Source organism: Clytia hemisphaerica, unplaced genomic scaffold, assembly GCF_902728285.1.
Source record: "Clytia hemisphaerica strain Z4C2 unplaced genomic scaffold, Clytia hemisphaerica genome assembly, whole genome shotgun sequence".
Classification (NCBI taxonomy): Eukaryota; Metazoa; Cnidaria; class Hydrozoa; order Leptothecata; family Clytiidae; genus Clytia; species Clytia hemisphaerica.
In genome coordinates this window covers 1,287,768-1,307,100 of record NW_027103253.1, presented here as the reverse complement: position 1 = coordinate 1,307,100, position 19,333 = coordinate 1,287,768, and the positions used below count along the sequence as shown (strand labels likewise).

The 19,333-nt window shown below is 34.1% G+C and overlaps 1 protein-coding gene across 1 annotated transcript in view; it reads left to right on the top strand.

Moving 5' to 3' along the window:
* Positions 1-1,940: 1,940 nt before the first annotated feature.
* LOC136798404 (glutamate receptor ionotropic, NMDA 1-like) overlaps positions 1,941-19,333 on the top strand; it is a 40,836-nt gene continuing 23,443 nt past the window's right edge. The window contains exons 1-3 of the mRNA XM_067055014.1: positions 1,941-2,411; positions 4,966-5,142; positions 5,721-5,821. Coding sequence (XP_066911115.1) covers positions 2,016-2,411; positions 4,966-5,142; positions 5,721-5,821 — 674 coding nt within the window. The 5' untranslated portion in view covers positions 1,941-2,015. The remainder of the gene's footprint in view (positions 2,412-4,965; positions 5,143-5,720; positions 5,822-19,333) is intronic.

Genomic DNA, 19,333 nt, shown 5'->3' with positions numbered 1-19,333 from the left:
TGCGTGAATTTGGAAAAAAATGCGTGATAGCGTGAATTGAAGGTGCACTGTGAGGGCTCTTCTTAAGCTTGCTCTCCTACTGAAAAGAAATTGGAAAAAGTAAAGATTAGTACTCTTGTTTTTTTTTTGCTGACAATGCAGTTTTTGTTGGTCAATTTGAGACATGGCGATATCTTTCAAACGAAGAAGAAGTTTATTGAAACAGTCAATTTGATATTGGATGTGAATTTTCGATTATTTTTGTTGAATTTTCACTCCTTTCTTATGATAACATATTATTATGAGAAGGGTAAACAGAAATGATTATAGGGGTAATATTACGTTTGTTCGCTTTGTTCGGTTGGCAGCCAGAGTTTTCCTTGGGTTACTTATTTAAAACTTGAATGGAAATGTTTACACTTATTTTAATAAATTTTATAAATTTTATTGCTATTTGAAATGAATGCTTAAATGTTAAATGAATAAGTTATGAAAATATTAGATGATATAATTTCAAAGTTCAATTTAGGGTTTCATTAAAATTTCAAGAAAGAAAGACTGAAAAACCATTCAAACTATTGATTCTCTTCTCCTGGCTCATGAAGAGCGAAAGAAGAAAAATTGTTTTTGATCCAACCTTAGAAAAAGTTTTTTCATTTTGTGAAGTTTTTCCCTTACTCTCTCATATATTTATGATTTTCTCGTTCTTCGCAAAGTTTTGTTGAATAATTCATTTCTTCTATATGTTGAATGAAAGAGGCAAATGAGATATATTGGAAAAAGTAATAATAATAGTAATATTCAAAAAAAAGACTAGAAGATTGGGAAAAAGTTGACTTGGAAAATTTTTTTTCATGTGTTGTATAATGATTATACGATATCATAATATAGAAAAAGAAAATGGTGGCATAAGATAAGATCTTGAAAGGAAAATCTTTTTTGTATAATCAGCAATTTTTTGCGGTCAGTGGCTTTGAAATTCGAGAGTACTTGCTTAATGTGGGGCTTGGCAAGTGAAATATGTAATTTTTGTAAAATTGAAATAATTTCTTTGTTAATTTTGTACAGTTGACGCTCTCTAATTCGACATTCTACTATTTGATATGCTCCATTATTCCATAATATCGAAAGTCAATGTCAACAAGAAACTCTTATAAACGACGCTCTCCTTTATAAGACAAAGATCCAATTCCTCTTGAAAATCGAATAAGAGACCGTTAAATGAGAAGAGAAATTCACAATTTACACGATTTTTTTTCATTTTGGTTATATTTCAGAACAACATAAAAATGAAGAAAACTAAATAGTTCTTCTTAAAAAGAACAGGCTTTGAAATTCGAGAGTACTTGCTTAATGTGGGGCTTGGCAAGTGAAATATGTAATTTTTGTAAAATTGAAATAATTTCTTTGTTAATTTTGTACAGTTGACGCTCTCTAATTCCACATTCTACTGTTTGATATGCTCCATTATTCCATAATATCGAAAGTCAATGTCAACAAGAAACTCTTATAAACGACGCTCTCCTTTATAAGACAAAGATCCAATTCCTCTTGAAAATCGAATAAGAGACCGTTAAATGAGAAGAGAAATTCACAATTTACACGATTTTTTTTCATTTTGGTTATATTTCAGAACAACATAAAAATGAAGAAAACTAAATAGTTCTTCTTAAAAAGAACAGGCTTTGAAATTCGAGAGTACTTGCTTAATGTGGGGCTTGGCAAGTGAAATATGTAATTTTTGTAAAATTGAAATAATTTCTTGTTAATTTTGTACAGTTGACGCTCTCTAATTCCACATTCTACTGTTTGATATGCTCCATTATTCCATAATATCGAAAGTCAATGTCAACAAGAAACTCTTATAAACGACGCTCTCCTTTATAAGACAAAGATCCAATTCCTCTTGAAAATCGAATAAGAGACCGTTAAATGAGAAGAGAAATTCACAATTTACACGATTTTTTTTCATTTTGGTTATATTTCAGAACAACATAAAAATGAAGAAAACTAAATAGTTCTTCTTAAAAAGAACAATGGAAGTTCTGTATTTCTGTTTTCTGGTCATCCTTGGTATTCTGCAGACCAGCTCAATAGTATTCTCCACAACGTATAACATCGGAGTCCTCATCAATAATGCAACGCTGGAGGAGAACGTTCTCAACGCCAAAGATGACATCAATGATAATCCAAGCTTACACGGTCTTGGCGCCAGTTCAAGACTCAATGTTACTGTCTTGATGCTGCCCAATGACCCTGTCCAAGCAACGAAAGATATTTGTTCTCATCTCATCTCTAAAAGTGTTTATGTTGTCATAACAACTAATGCACAAAACTCGACCCATTCTCCTGATATTGTCTCATACGCATGTGCATTTTATAAGATCCCTACCATTGCAGTGCAATCGAGAAATACAGAGTTATCTGACAAGGTAACGAAGAAAATGTTTTTTTACATTCAACGTCGCAGTTTCTTTCTACCTGGCCTTTTCACTGTCGTAAAGGATCAGGACTAATGACTTCTTCTTGTTATTTAACATACTGGAAAGCAATATGAGAGCTTAATTCAGATTAAGTTCAGCCCTTTGATTGGCTGTTCCATCCGGGGGATTTAAGAACCTTTTCAGGCCAAAAATAATTGAAATAGCGCGGATATCCCCTGTAAAACAAGATTCTATTACCATTGGAAAAAATTCTTTTTTATACCGTAAATTTAGGGTGGACGAACTGAATGCAACCTTCCCCTTGGGAAATTTAAAAAAAATTTACCTGCTGGAAATTCAAATTAGATCTCTGGAATTTCCAAAATTCTTCTCGGAATATAAATGACGATGCTTGTTCATCCAACTCCTTGAAAAAAAAAACAATCTGAATCAACCTCCCTTGAAAAATGCGAAGAATTCTCTTAGGGCACCTAGAATTTCCTTCTTTGGGACCTACTGTAAATGTTCGTCAACTCCATGTAAGTAAATATATTCATCTGGTGGCTGTCGGTGGAGTAAGGAGTGAGGGAGTCTATCCCCTTTTCTATTTTCGCTGGGAGATCGAAAGCTGAAGTGGAGCGTCACACCTTTCTCTCAGCTCCCAGTTACTTACTGCCCAGATCAGATTAAACAATCTAAGCTTCTCATTTGCTGAGTTATAGGTGACCGGGGATCGAATCCACAACCCTTGGATTGAATGGACAGGCTTCCAAACTTTAAGCAAGCTTCCCCTAAATTTTATCAAAGTTGTTTTGATTGTTTGAAATTACTAATTGTTAACGTTACGGACTCACTGTCTTGTAAGCAATAAAATTATTCGGAATTAAATTTTTATCACAAAAAAGTGCTGACGTCATTATAAATGAAAAATAATACCTTAATGCCCTTAATTTTCGCGCACTACCATTGCACGGGGTATGCGAAAAAGGCCTATTTTCGCGTACTAGGCCGCGCGAAAATTAAAAGGTGTGCGAATTAGCAAATAAAAAATTTTTAGTCACTTATGGCTTTTCTAAGGAGAAAGTCATGAAAGAAGCAATATAACTTGTGTCTCGCAATTAATCATGATATTTATAGTACAGTGGAGCCTCTAATTAGCGAACACCATTGGGGAAACAGATTAGTGTCCCTTAATTAAAGTGTCCTCCTTTTGGAGACTTTTTTATGAGGATTTGACTAGAAAACTGCCAGAAAAAATATGTAAAATATGTAAAGAGAAACAAATTTTAGGATGCGCGAAAATTGATAATGATAGGGGTGCGCGAAAGGTCGTATTTAAGGGGTGTGCGAAAATTAAAGGCGCAAAAATTAAAGGGCTCGAAAATAAAAGGCGCGCGAAAATGCACTCCACTTAAAGCTTTTTGATAGACTCGATGGCGCGATTAAGTGGCTAGGTAGTAAACGGTAATATGCTCTTGCTAGTCGGACTGTAAAACAGTCCGCTAGATTTTTGTTGTTTTTGGAAGGTAAAAATATGACGAATCAATTTTTTTATTTGAAAATATAAGGAATTGCAAATCTGTTTGTTTCCCATTTTTTATTATACTGTATTTTTCAACTCCAAGTAGTATGCCTACCTTGCCAAATGTTCCTTCTCTGAACTCAATTCAATTCATGCAATCGTGCAATTTTTATCCCGAATTCGCACAATCACGCAAAGCTTTCCAATTCACGCATCCAAGGAAGTTAAATTGCCCCATCACGCAATCCCGTGGCCATTAAGCGCCCTGACTTCTAAACATTACATAAGTGACCTAGTTGGGAAGGCTTATCCCGACTTTCCTTCGAAACTGCTAGATTATATTCTTCTCTTAAATAAGATACATTGAAGAAATGGTTGAAATTTATCTTTAAAAGCTTCTTGGAATATTTTGTTGTTGTTTCTACTCTCGAAAGAAGAAGTGTTTCGCAACAGATCTCTATCATAACAATTCAGACGTCAATAGAGAACAGATTTAGAAGATTAACCACACATCAGACCACACAAAGTTTCAAAATTAGCCTCCACTTTAAAGAGCGTGCGTGAACGTTCGTGTGAGAATTTCAGCCCACTAAAAACAATTTCTCGTGTATTTTTCGTAATATATTAGAAATATTCTTCATTTTTTGATGCTTGGATAAATCATTGTTCGAACTGTATGAATTCCATGGGTAATTTTGTGGATTGGCCTTTTTTCCTTTATCATATTGTATCATAACTTATTAAAAACTGCGTTTCTACAATTTTGTGCAGCATGTTTCGCTTATGATTTACGAGTATGCCTAGTAAACCTAATATCTAAGAAACGTTCTTATGTGCAACACAAATACACATTCTCGCTAAACCTTTACATGGCTAATTTTCCAACTCTGATTGTGGGTCTTATATTTGGTCTTTGAGAAAAACTCGCCACCGTTGCTAAACTCTCAAACCTATAGATCAATGAGAAAATTTCACTGAAAAGCAAGTGGTTTTATAACTATGACCAATTGAGCCTGTAAAAATACTTTCTATCGATTTTAGAATCTACACCCTAGTCTTTTACGAACCGTACCAGCGTACGCCGACCAAGCTCGGGTATGGGCCGACCTCATTCGACATTTCAAATGGAACAAAGTCAATCTGTTAACGAGTGACGATTATGATAGCCGTGTCACCTACATCAAATTCACTTCTTGGGCTTACAAGTTCAGCATTGTGGTAAATTTAAAGTTTTTAATTTGAATTCCGTGATTCAATTTTTCCACTGTAAATTGGGAGATTATTCTTGTCTGTTTTCAAAACCTTTTCAGCTTTGTAACAAGTTTTTCGATTAAATCATTGTGGTTAACATATGAGCCCCAGTTCGGAGAAAAAGCAGTAACTTACTTCTCAAATATACGCACTTCTAAACTTGGGTTACTTAGATTGAATTATAGATTCAATTCTACAAAATCTCCCACTATAATTTTGACCCGGTGTATCAAGCCCAGTCTTTCTAAGATGTTTCTAGGTATATATGCAGTTTTACTTTTTTGCAAATTCTCTATTCTGGGATGAAATATTGACCGATCAAATACGTGACCCGAATCTTGTGTAACAGTGGTTGTCTGAGTGGGGCAATGCGGCTATGTCTTTCGACGTCCAAAAAGGAATATTTTCACCGGGTTTTGTTGACGGTGGAGATATAGGCTTCGCGTATTCCCGAAACTAATTTTCATATAGGGGGATGCGTATTGTGTATAAAATTCCCGTCCGTGCAGCAAACTAATTGTAGTCTATATGACTTTAACTTATAGATTGAGCGACCCATTATGTTTCCGGCCCATCAAAAGAATTTGACGTCCTTTCTTAGCCCGCTCAATGGGACGCAATCGAAAGTCCTCTTGTTGGCTTGCAGGTTTGTGAAATCTTAATTCTCACTTTCATTATGAGGGTAGGTTTGCTGGTACTAAGAAGTGAGGCTTTTACTAAGGCCAAAACCTTTCTAAATAATGTAAACAGACTTTATTGGTTTTTAGTTAAATGTTGATGTTGAAATAACATTTTTATATGGCTTCATCAACTCCAGGTTGAGCTAAAATCTGAGAATTTCGGTGTGTATCTGTGAGTTTCCGATCCGAAAAAAATATTGGACACTTAATCCAAGAGTTGTGTTTTGTTTATTGTTTTCTGAGGGTAAGGTTTTAACTAGGACAGGCTAAAATTTCAAGCTTATTGTTTTTACTTTCCTGTCGGTGAGTGATGGAGAAAATACCTGAAGTTGAGCAAGTGTGATTAGCACGTTTGGTAGTAAGCTCAATAATCTTGACTTAGCTCTAGTTTAGTCTGTATAAATGTTAGAGTAGGCAAAAAACCACAAACCGGTTTTGGTTCTCGCATTTTCTAGATTCTATCCACAAACCGGTTTTGGTCTTCGCTTTTTCTAGATTCTATCCACAAACCGGTTTTGGTTCTCGCATTTTCTAGATCCTATCCACAAACCGGTTTTGGTTCTCGCATTTTCTAGATTCTATCCACAAACCGGTTTTGGTTCTCGCTTTTTCTAGATCCTATCCAAAAACCTGAAAGTATCCGGAAAAAGTACATACCACGTATAAAATTAATTTCTATCCTCATCCGAAACTGTTTTTTAATTTTTCTTTTTCAGTTAAAGTGAAAATCTTTTCACATTTACAGGATAACATCTTGTTCCTACAAAAACAGAAAGATTTCTTTCCTGATAGTCAGGATTGCTAAAACAATGATTATTTTCAAACCAGAGCTAAAGTAAAAAAATTGTGACATCTTTTAGACCGTTAGGGGGGATTTTTTCAAAAATTTGGTCGAATTTTTCAGAAATTGCGATCCTTTGAGAGGGAAGATTTTTATTAAAGGTATAAATGTTATGTGATAATGTTAGTCGGTCTCTATAATCTTCAGCATATAGATAGCGGTTTTATGAAAAAGACAAAAGAACTGTGCAGTAATTACCATTTTCACAACAGTAGTTTTTCTTTGATCTTAGAATATCATCACTCGTGAAAAAGTCCATTTAATAGTCAACCAGAAAGAACTTTTAAGCTGTATTTTTTGACTGAAGAACATTTTTGAAGATCATAGGACCATTCTACAAGAAGTTGTTTTTCATCTCGTAAAACCTTTTGAATCTTTTCTATTTTCTAATATTCCACTCCACATTATCTTTGCAACAAGCACAAACCGCCATTTCATTCGAATTCTATCAAAAATTACATCTTTTTTATTTGTCTCCGCTGAAGATTATATTGATAGTTTGAATAAAATTAATACTACAATCAACCATCTTTAAATCGAACCCCTATTATTCGAATCTTTTTGCAAATCGAAATAAAAAATTCGTCCCCTCAGCTGAAATATTGTATAAAACACTCTCCGCAATCCGAATCTTTCTATTGTTTGAAGAAAAATCTTGGGCCCTTGAAAATCGAATAAGAGAGAGTTCACTGTATAATAGTTGTCCTTGTCATACTGTTCTTTTTTTAGCTTTACATAATCGTTCAGAATGCCAGATTAGAGATTATGAAAGCCGAGAAAGGTCAATATGTGTTCCTCCAGATGTTGGAGATGTGACAGTTCTCCGAAACGGGACAGTTATTTTGAACACGACCGGTTTTAGGAACAGGATACTTCCTAGAAATACGACAATTTAAAAAAATCTTGACAAGAAATACTTCTTTGATGGAATGGCTCAATTATACATTTCTCACATTTTCGAGGTCAAATGTAGGCCGCATATCCTTTTATCACCATGATAATTACGTGCTAAGTTTTCTCCCTTTCTTCTTCCATCCAAAAGTTGAAAACAATAGATAAAGTGTGTTGAGTTATAAAAATATGGCGGATTTTATGTATCTTCCTCTGTGCTACAGTACTAAAGACTTTTTCTGCCTACACCCTTGTTTTTTGTGAAATCGCCGAAATCGCACATGGAAAGGAGGAAACTAAGCTTAGGGTTTAGTATGCAGGACTCTCGTTTCCCCTATCGGGGAAGTAATTCCCGCCCTCTTGACAAATTATCACCCTTACATTGTTTTTAAACTTTTTAGGTTTCAAGATTTTAATCGGAATTTTGATACTTGTTTTCTTTTTGTTTGGCTTGCTATTTTCGAACCGATGCTTCAAATTTAACAAACTATACTGGGGCGGAAACCTGCTGGGTTTTCTGACCCGGCTGCACACTATGGATTCATCTATATGTTTCATCATAAAGAAAATAAAAAGTTGACTGTTCAAGCTATCAAACGTCGTTTGGTCAGATATTCCCGCTTGTTAATCAAGTTTTGTTCGTTAAAAATAGCAACAATAAATTTAATAACCTCGTTTTTAGCATTTTTTAAACTTTTTTGAAAAGTAATGTTTTAGCATTTAGGCCATAGCTTTTTATCTAATTGACCAATTTCGATAACAAATGACCCCTTAAAATTAAGTTTATCCTTCGTTTCGATAAAAATTTACCACGTGAAAACAAGTAAACATTTCCAATTGAAAATTCTATCCCAACTCGAAAATTGAATTAGAGAGCGTATCGTCATTATTTTGAGATATTTTTAGATATTTTTGTCTATTGTAGTTTAACTGCAACTTAGCTAATAACCAACTCAGCGCCAAGGCCTAGCGAATGGGCGGCTGCCTTCCCCCTTTTTGTCTAAATGTCATGGCTTCGGGTTTATATTATATTTATAATGGCAGAAGTTAACCGAAAGATGGGCTCCTTCGATCCGTCAGCGAGAGATTTGAAGCTGAATGAGAATCTTTTTTTATCACGTGATACCCTCCCGCCCTACAGTTATGGTTGCAGGCAGCCCTTATAAATAGAAAATAAGATTGTATGGGTGGGGACAGTCTTACCCCAAAACTTATACTTATAAGAGGCTAGCTAATATTTGATGCCAAAACTTACACAGTACGTCACCAATCCATCTTGTCTAAACCCTTCTCCATATATTACGTAAATTAGAAGTTAAATAAGCTGTTATTGTTTTTTCAGAACTCCAAGTTTTTGGGTTAAAAATCTTTAGTCAACAATATGGTAGGCAAAATTTTGGGAATATCTGATCAAAACAGTTAAGGAAAAGGTATAACGAATCCGCTTATAATGAGCGCAATAAAAACGAAAAAGATATTTCGAAAAAATCAAACGAAAGCAAGTTCTAACAAACAATAGTTATCAAAGGGTTAACATGAGATGAATTGAAATATTTTGCTTGTAGATTCATTTCCTCTGTTCTTCACGTTTTTTTATAAGAACAAACTATAGAGAACATGAGGCCAGAATATTATGAACAAGTTAAGAACATTTTAAAGCATTGCGGACTAAATCATTTAATAAGAAATTACATAAAAATACTCACAAAGTGATAATAAACTACATTTCAGTTGCCAACCCGGGGGTACTATCCCCGGTGCCGCCGAGGTTCCAAAAATGAAACCTACGTGCCCAAGTAACCCTTTCGGGGTTGCCAAATGCCATGGTCGTGATTTTCTTAGCATATTTTAAGATTTTTTGGCCAATTTTATCATGAATATTGTTGTAAAAGAATAGCGTGTATTATATCAAAAATGGAAAAGAACGAAGGAGTGAGCTCAACAACCTGTAAACAGGGACCGCTAAAGCTGTTTGTCTCACAAATAAACTTCAAAGTAGAGTATCTGCAACGCTGCGTTTGGTTGCATATAAAAACAATGGAAGTCCATTCAGATTCATTTTAGCCCCCTTGTTAAAGTCACAAGAAGCCATTACATAGCGGTCTAGGGTCGTAAGCTCCACAAACCTGTTTGAATTTCCACACGTTCCCATGTTTGTCCGTTCAGTTTTTAGATAATAACCTAGTTGTCTGGCCGTGAACTCCGTGAAAACAATCGATAGAAACTGTCAATTAGTCCTAGATTACTGGCCTATCAATCTTCCTATATACGATCTTGGTCGAGTTGATGCACTATAGCATTATCCCCATCCCATTTCAAAGAAATAATCTTTTTTATGTTTAACCAACCTGGTTCGAGAAAGGTTTTCAAAAAGTTTTTTGAGCTAAAAGTTAAGATTTACTTGAATTTCCAGCTTTTTTATGGAAACCCAGTTTATAAGAACATTTAGGCTGAAATTTGGGAAAAGAATAACACAATCAAAAATTAGACCGTAAGAACTCTTGGTCTTTGAACCCTTGGAATTGAAGAGGTTAGCTGCAACTTTAAGCAGATCGTTCGACTTTCGACCAATTTTTATAACTCGAACTAATTTTGTATATTTAAGTGAATTAATTTCAAAAACGCCAAGAGCAATAAGAACATTTAAGGCTCAAAATTTTCCCAAAGAAAAAAAAGCGAATCCAGGCTCCGCCAAAATTAAGACGTTCTAATAAAAAAATTTTAGTCGCCCATCCAAATGTGCTTGCCAAAAATGTTAAATATGGAAAATGAAGACGTTTGTAATTTGGATTTTTTTAATGAAATCTTTCAATTTTGTAAAATACTGATAAAAAAGTTTTCTGGTGCATTTATGTACAATATTTGAAAAAATACTACTATATCAAGTTAAAAAAAATATTGGTATAAATCGTACTAAAATGTAATGATCTTCAATACTTATTCATAAAGAGTTCATTTTACGATATGTATGTTTTTCTTCGGCCGGCTGCATTTGCCATCAACATGTAAAACACTTCTTTATCTTCGGATTTTTGGGATTGCGTCATTTTAAGTGATTTGGTGGTTGATCGGAATAAAGATGGAAGTTTACAGCTTTGTCTGTTTTGGATGACTTCTTTGATTTGGGTGCAGGTGACGGCCGAACGCCGCCCTTTCATAGTTACTTGCTGCTGTATATAATATTCTTTACATGTTTGGAATACTTCTGGAGTCATGTTTCGGAGTTTGCGTTGATCCATTTGTAATCGTTCCATTTTGATTCTTCTCTTTCTTGGTGAATATTCTTCGTTTGTCTGTGTTGATGTTGAGTGTTGTGAAATTTTTCTTCTTACTAGAAAGTTGTACGTGTTTCTTTTTCTTCTTTTCCCTCTGCTTTAAACTGCCTACTGCTTCTTTTTAGTATGGTTGAGTATGTTATCAGTGAATGTAGTGTATGTTATCACTGTGCTGAATGATTCCATCTCGTTCTTCGTGCTCTTTTTATTGCCCTTCAATCATCAATAATTGATGAGGACCAATCGAAACAAAAGGATATGGAGAACTAATACCCTTATCTTTTTTATTATTTTTTATTTTTTAACATACTCTTCTGACAGGGGCTATTTTTTCTTCATTTTTTTCTTTTCTTTTCCATTTTGTTATCTTTTTTTCTCATTTCTCGTTTTTCCAGGTATGATCACTTCTTGACATTTTGTATTTATTTTTATAACTTGAACTTTATAAATTGTAAAAGATTTTCGAAATTAGTGAATTTTAATTGGTTAAAATGTCATTATGTGAACATATCATAGTAAACATATCACAGGAAATGAAATTTCAACATAAAAATCACGTTTTCCGTGCTCAAGCATATGTCCAATCGTTTTAGAAAATAACTTTTATGTATAAAGTAGGGATAAAGCACTTCTTGTTGAGTTGAACTCTCATTCATCAGAAGAGTGCTTGACCAATCGGAATCGGAAGCATATACTATTGGCGTATGAAGTTAAGGGCTCTGACTATAGTCGGAAAATTGATTTTAGTATTTGAACATAAAAGTTATGTTTTAGATTCTTTAACACTTTTAACAAAGAATTGCCTTATAAATCGCTTTTTAATCAAATCCCTCAGAGTAATTAAGAATAACTTAATTGCAAAAATGACGTTATGAACTTTAAAAAGACGTTAATAATCTGTGGCATCACCCTCTTTTATAAAAAGTGCTAAGTTTTAATGGGTAATTAACCTTTTTGTTTCGAAATTTTCTCAAACTGTCCGCAAAGAATTGAACTGTTTTAGATTTTTCGGAAAATTTTTCTAAATGAATGCATCAAACAGTCTGTGCCACTAACTCGATCGGGAAGATTCTTCCAAAATGGGAAGAACCTTCCCGAACGGGAAATTAAATTGACACCCAAACGGGTAAGAGTTAAAAACGGACTTCCAGATCGGGAAGAAGCGGGAAAATAAGGAAAACTCGATCGGGTTGGAACTTCCCGTTTGGGAAGTTTACGCAGTTTTTTCACAATTTAACAAGATTTCTACGGTAAAGTATACTTTCTTTCGGTGAAAAACCTTAAAATTTGATACTTTTTTACTTCCAAAAAGTTTCAACTTTCGCCGGTCATCGTACAGCTTCGCTGAAGATTCAGTCAATTTTCAACTTCCCAAAGAGGAAAAATCTTCCCAAACGAGCAGAAAAAATTAGAGTAAGTTCTTCCCGTTCGGGAAGGTTCTTCCCATTTCGGTAGAATCTTCCCGATCGAGTTAGTGGCACAGACTGTCAAAAGTTATGGCTGTTTTTCTATGAAAAATTGGGATGTACTCTAGGGGCTGAGTTAGGTCCCGTATGCGCATCGGCGTATAGTCATTTTTTCTTTTGATCATGAAAGTATAGTCCTTGAAGAGTCAGAAAACGTGTGTGGCGTTATTTGGATCAGGCACTTAATTTACTTGAAATTTTCGGAGGGTCTTGCCTACCGTTCAAATAATAAAATTCATGAAAATAAGCTTTTAGAAAAATTTTCCCAAAAAATGATTTTAGTTCGATAAAAGATGTACCATTTGCCGCAAAAAATCTTTCAAAATGTTTTTTCTTCGCCGAAACTAAGCTCTTCAAAGTTAGTTACCTAATCGGGGAAAACTTCGTCGGGAAAAATTTTCGACGGGGAAAATTTTCGTCGGGGAAAAATTCGTCACTTGCTGGTAGTTGGTAAACGCATTAAGGCCGGGGAAAATTTTCGTCGGGGAAAATATTCGTCACTTGTCCAAAATTTCGTCACTTTTCCCCGACGAAGTTTTCCCCGATAAGGTACTTCTTCGCAAAAGTCTTCATTTTCTTCTTCATCAAATTTTCTCATTGCGATTCTTAAATTTTCAGACTCATGGATAATTGGCCTAACAGAATATGTATAACATAGTTTTGTGTGCTAGATCAAGTAGAAATTTATACTTTGCAAGTGGCAAATATTAAAATTTCACTATTGTCGTATGAAGTTAATGTGTTTTATTCCAATACTAATAGTTTCACGCCGTGGAGACGATTATCAGTTGAAAATAAAATTTAAAAAAACTAGAGTTCGTTTCAAATTTTTATGAAGAACAATGTACTGGCTTCTTTTGACAACAATTGACGTCAGTCTTTCGAGTCGTGTTGTTTTAGCGTAAACTTGTTCACATTGCGACATTTCGAAATCAGTTCGTCTCCACGGCGTGAAACTATTAGTATTGGAATAAAACACATTAACTTCATACGACAATGGTATATGTATTAAGTTACATAATTATTTCATGTCTATACACCATTTGGTGGGCGTAGGTTTCAACTACAAAATTATCCAAGGAACTTTTAATTTTGGGCGGCATATTTTCTTCCACCCCGATGGAGACACATTCTAGTACAGTTATACGCTTTTTTTTAATAAGAATACACTTTATAAGAAAGCCCATGATGAAAATGGCCAAAAAAATAAGAATAATGCTAAGAATGGTATTACCTTCATGGAATTTGGCTACTCAAGCTAAGAATTCTTTAAGCATTTTCAATTATATATTGTCAATTACCCCCAAGTAAGGCTCACTCCTTTCACAAAAATGCCATTTTATGCTTGAGACGTACGTACTAAATGTTAAATCTAGTTTTGAATTAGGATCCTAACCTAAGAATGCTGTAAGAATATTTCAGGATGATTTTCCCAAAAAAGTTAAGATGAAATGGATTTACACCATTCTTATAAAAAAGCGTGTAAACACGACTCGTATTACTATTTCGGATCGGCTAAAGGTGGATTTCACCGGCCTTTCAAATTCAGTAGACTTCGACCGTAGTTCATATGTAGAGCACTCGGCTACGGTGCACAAGGTTCGCTGGTTCAATCCCAAGCCGGGTCATTCCAAAAGTTCGTACTTAGTACAAAAAAGGTACTCAATGCCTTTCTGGTTGACGCTCAGCAATTAAGAGAAAGTTAGACGTTAAGTAGAGGAATCCGAAGAGAAAAAGTGACGCCCTTCCCTATCTTCGGGCCGCCCTACGACTGCGGTGGTAGACTTACTTACTAAGGCTCAATCATGTGTGTTCATAATCTATCTAAAAATTATCTTTGAAATTCAAGACGTTTAATGACAAATTTCAAAATCTTCTTCGGCACTTGGTGTTAATTTCGTATCAGCAATGATGTAATTTTTAGTATGTAACTCTTTAGTATTGGTTGGGTGGGGTTTAGGGTAGGAAATTTCAAAACAAACCAAAACCCTCCCTTTTCACTCGCACAGGTTCCCATCTTCATGAATATGAAATGTTGTCAAATCAAAAGTTCAATGTCAATAAATCTTCAGAAAGCGAAAGAGGAATTTTTCGTAGTTTTCCTTCCAGAGAAGGTTTTCTGGTAATCCGTTATAAGCCTTTCATATTTGCTTTCTTATCTTTAGATTCTCTAAATGCGGACTTACAGCTATCAATAAAATCGCCTAATCCAGCTTCGTCACTAACATTGGCGTGTTTTTAGTTTGTTTCGGTAACGTTCCTTTTAATAGTTGCATCTAGAATGAGCAATCTTGGCCCTTCAGGCTCAGTTTTTGACCCAAGAAATAAGTTTCGATAATATAATATGTTTCAAGCTGAATAACTTCTGAAGACTCGAATCTCCTTTCGTTTTTCCTCTGCATCTAATCATTTCATTATCATCTTTCAATTTCTATTGATTATCTTTCCAACAAGGGATAAACTTTAAGTGCGTACATGCTTTTTTCCTTTATAAGAATATTTATGATGAAATTGGCCAAAAAATTAAGAATATGGTAAGAATATCACCATCATGGAATTTGGCAATTGAACCTAAGAATGTCATTTTTAGAGCATTTTACCATTATAGCCATCATATTGCTGAAAGGTTCAACAAAAATGCCAAATTTTAGCTTGAGGTATGTATTACATGCTAGATTTTGACTGGGGATCGAATCCAAACCTAAAAATACCACAAAAATATTTCGGGATGATTTTTATCAAAAAATTAAGAATATTCATGATGAAGACAAAATAACTCAAAAGTTATGTAACTTATGTAAGTAACGGTAAAGGGTACTTTTCTTTTGTTTAAAAATGCTTTGTAATGCTTTGCTTTCATAAACTGTGAAATTTTTAAAAGTTTAGCTTAATGTGCAAGAAATTATCTAAAATGTTGATGAAAAAATGTTGAAAGGAAAATTATTCAATAAACGCCCCCTCAAATGAATGCCCCCTTCAGGGGAGAGGCCCGGAATTCCCGAGTTATTTTTTCCGAGTTAAAAAAACCGAGTTAAGAAAAAACCGAGTTATCCCGAGTTATGACGTCATTTTTGGAACTTAGTGACGTCATTTTTCATTTTTTAACTCGGGAATTTTTGCTTCTTTTAACTTTCCGAGTTATTTTCCATTTTTTAACTCGGGAATTTTTGTTTCCTTAAACTTTCCGAGTTATTTTTCATTTTTTAACTCGGGAATTTTTTCTTCCTTTAGCTTTCCGAGTTATTTTTGAATTTTTAACTCGAGAATTTTTGCTTCCTTTAGCTTTCCGAGTTATTTTTAAATTTTTAACTCGGGAATTTTTGCTTCCTTTAGCTTTCCGAGTTATTTTCCATTTTTTTAACTCGGGAATTTTTGGTTCCTTTAGCTTTCTGAGTTATTTTTCTTCATAAAAAAACACCAGCTTTAATCTATTGATCGAAACCACAAGCAATAGAAGAAGAATTTTGTGAATGAGTTCTATGGAGGGGGGTACTAAGGCAAGTACGGGTATGTGCCGCCCTTAAGGGTGCCTTTTTTGGACCTTCGAGGGGTCGTAAATATCACAAAATCTAAGTTCAGTCCCCCTAAGGCTTGTAAAAACAGCCAAAAGTTCCAATAAGGGTCACAAAATCCCGAAAAATTAGTTTTTTTCTCGATTTTTGCGGCACATACCCGTTAGCTTGCAACTCTAGTACCCCCTCCATTGTTTTTCAATAACACAGAGATGTGCCAAGCCAAGGGTGACCTTTCTGCTTCTACTAAAGCTTTTTTCACATGCACGTAAAATTTTACTTAAGACCTTACGAAAATTTGGTGTTCATTCATTGAAGCGCATAGCTTTAAAGACTTTATGATTGATTCAAGAATCGTTGTTGATTCATTCAAAAATTTTACATTTAATGAAATAGGGAGGAAATATTAGTTTTAAAATAGCTTTATCACATCACTTACCTGCTGTATTTTTTAAGATTTACACAGCATTAATGCTGTAAGATTTTTGAAGGGCTTACACTTTGTTTATCTAGCAGGTTTTAACTTTAGTTCTTGTTTTTCAATTATTCACTTGTTTGTTGATTATTCATTTTATTCAAAGCAGGTTAAGGTTTTTTCTAGTTGGTAATGGATGGTTATGTCTTTGATTTAGGTTGTTATGGGATCAATAGATTAAAGCTGGTGTTTTTTTATGAAGAAAAATAACTCGGAAAGCTAAAGGAAGCAAAAATTCCCGAGTTAAAAATTCAAAAATAATTCGGAAAGCTAAAGGAAGAAAAAATTTCCGAGTTAAAAAATGAAAAATAACTCGGAAAGTTAAAGGAAGCAAAAATTCCCGAGTTAAAAAATGGAAAATAACTCGAAAAGTTAAAGGAAGCAAAAATTCCCGAGTTAAAAAATGAAAAATGACGTCACTAAATTCCAAAAATGACGTCATAACTCGGGATAACTCGGTTTTTTCTTAACTCGGTTTTCTAACTCGGAAAAAATAACTCGGGAATTCCGGGCCTCTTCAGGGGCGGAGGGGCGTTTATTAGAAACTTTTGACTTTAATACTTCAATACCAGTGTTGATTGGGTTTGAAAAGGAGCAGTTTTCGATGCAGTTTTAGTCGTTGAATCAAAGAAATTTTGCACTAAAATCCTGATAAAAATATTTCGGGATGATTTTCATCAAAAAATTAGGAATATTCATGATGAAAACAAAAGAAGTCAAAAGTTATGTAAGTTATGTAAGTTACGGCAAAAGGTACTTTTCTTTTGTTTAAAAATGCTTTGTAATGCTTTGCTTTCATAAACTGTGAAATTTTTAAAAGTTTAGCTTAATGTGCAAGAAAGGATCTAAAATGTTGATTTATTTATTTTATAATTCTTTTTTTCAACAACAACATTAGTAATTTGTGGTGACAAAGTGCTCTATTATACCAAGGTAGAGCTAAATTCTAAATTTATTTTTCTTTTTTCTAAAAAAATGTTTTTTTTCATATGTGTAAGAAAACGCTTAATAGTTGAAGTCTTTCTCGCGTCTCATTTGATACACTTTTGCATACTGCACCTTGTTATACTGCTTCTTCACTTATCTCTCTTTACTGTAATGTCCAATCCGCGTTATTAGGACATCGTCTTCAACAAAATGTAGCAAGTTCTGATACACAAGGTGTTGAAAGCCAAGTAACGGATGGCGCTTCTGCGAACTTTTTGATAAGAGCTTTAACCCTTATATAAGAAATATATAAGTTATATAAGAACCCTTATAAGAAATATATATTCATGAAAAATTGAATTTTTTTCCATAGAATCGTTTCAAATTGTTATAATTTCAGTTTTGATCTTATTTTGATACGAGATTTTTTTTATCTGAACATCCAAAATTTTTAAAGACCGTTGACACTTGAATACATGCTCTTTTTATAAGAATGGTATTTCATCTTAGATATTCTTAACTTTGTAGGTGGGATCATTCTAAAATATACAGGAGTTGGACGAACATTTCCAGGGGGAGTAATCCGAGAAGAATTTCTAGGGGGTCTAAAGGAGTGGTTTTTCATTTTTCCAGGGGGTAAGAATTTGTTTTAAAATTTCCAGGGGGTTTTAGACTGGTTTTAGTTTATTCACCCTCACTTAAAAAGATAGGATAATAAATTTTCCAAAGATTCTGTTAAGTCAAAGCCAACTTATTCGAGAGAAGAGCACTTAGTATAAGCTGGAAAAGATTTTTTAACAAGCTTGCTTTTCCATCCATACGCGTCAAGGTCAGATTGTTATTTCGAAATTGAGGTGATAATTTTGATATTATTAAGATCCGAGGTATTCTTTTTTCTTTTTTGTGGTTTTTAACAGAGCACCTTATAAGGAGATAACCCCTGGATAATAATTCTTATAGCTATTATTAAACTTTTAACTCGCTCTGTTGAGATCAATCTGTATTCTTTTTTCACAGATTTACAATGCAAAACCTTCCCTTTTAAGGTTCTCAAATTTTATGAATGATCTAAATGAGCTCTAAATTAACGAGGGAAAAAGTTCATTTGATCTATTTTCTTTAGAACACACTCTCTCCGGCATTACTGGGGTAAACAATCTGAAGTCCAATTGGCATACCTCTGTAAGAGTTAAAACTTTGCAAATAGGAAAACCAGGAAGAAATTTCAACTTTCTCTTTATCCTCTTGCAAGTGGGCTCCATCGAAATCTGAAAGGGGGAGCAAGTTGGAATAGTATGCCTTCTTTAATGCAAGAAGATATTTCAAACCCGCGTCTGTGAGTAGGATTAGAAAATCCGCCTGAACACATTATGTTACGGCAAGTTCCTTGATTACGGTAAAGCAAATCAGTTAATTCTTTCTTTAGAGTTAGGTGAAGCTTCCAGATCGTTTACTTTTGTCCATTTTCATAGAAATGGTTGTCCAATTTAAATAACATAGCACCCGTAGATGCTGCCCAATCGTAGCAGCTGACGTTTTCCCTCGAAAAGGGCGACAAAGTTTCAGTCTAGATATCTAAAACTATTTTAAGTTTTAATGATCTTTCGTGTCTTTTAACAAGCTTTGCTCAAAAATGAGGAAACTTGAATTACATACTGTATTACTTCGAATAAACGCCCCCCCCCCCTCGAATAAACGCCCCTCCTAAAAGGAAAATTATTTAATAAACGCGTTTATTAGAAACTTGTGACTTTAATACTTTAATACCAGTGTTGATTGGGTTTGAAAAGGAAGATTTTAGTCATTTCTTGTAAGCAGAGCAGTTTTCGATGCAGTTTTAGTCGTTGAATCACAGAAATTTTGCACTAAAATCCTGATAAAGAACTAAAACAAAAGGTACATTTGCTCTAAATATTCTACTTAAGACTAAAATAATTTAATAAACGCCCCCTTCTTTTAAACACCCCCTTGAATAAACGTCCCTCCTAAAATCGAAAAAATTAAATAAACGCCCTCGGGCGTTTATTCGAAGTAATACGGTAAACTAAAATCGAAACAACAAAACTAAGATGCGGCTTACGGCAGTTGATC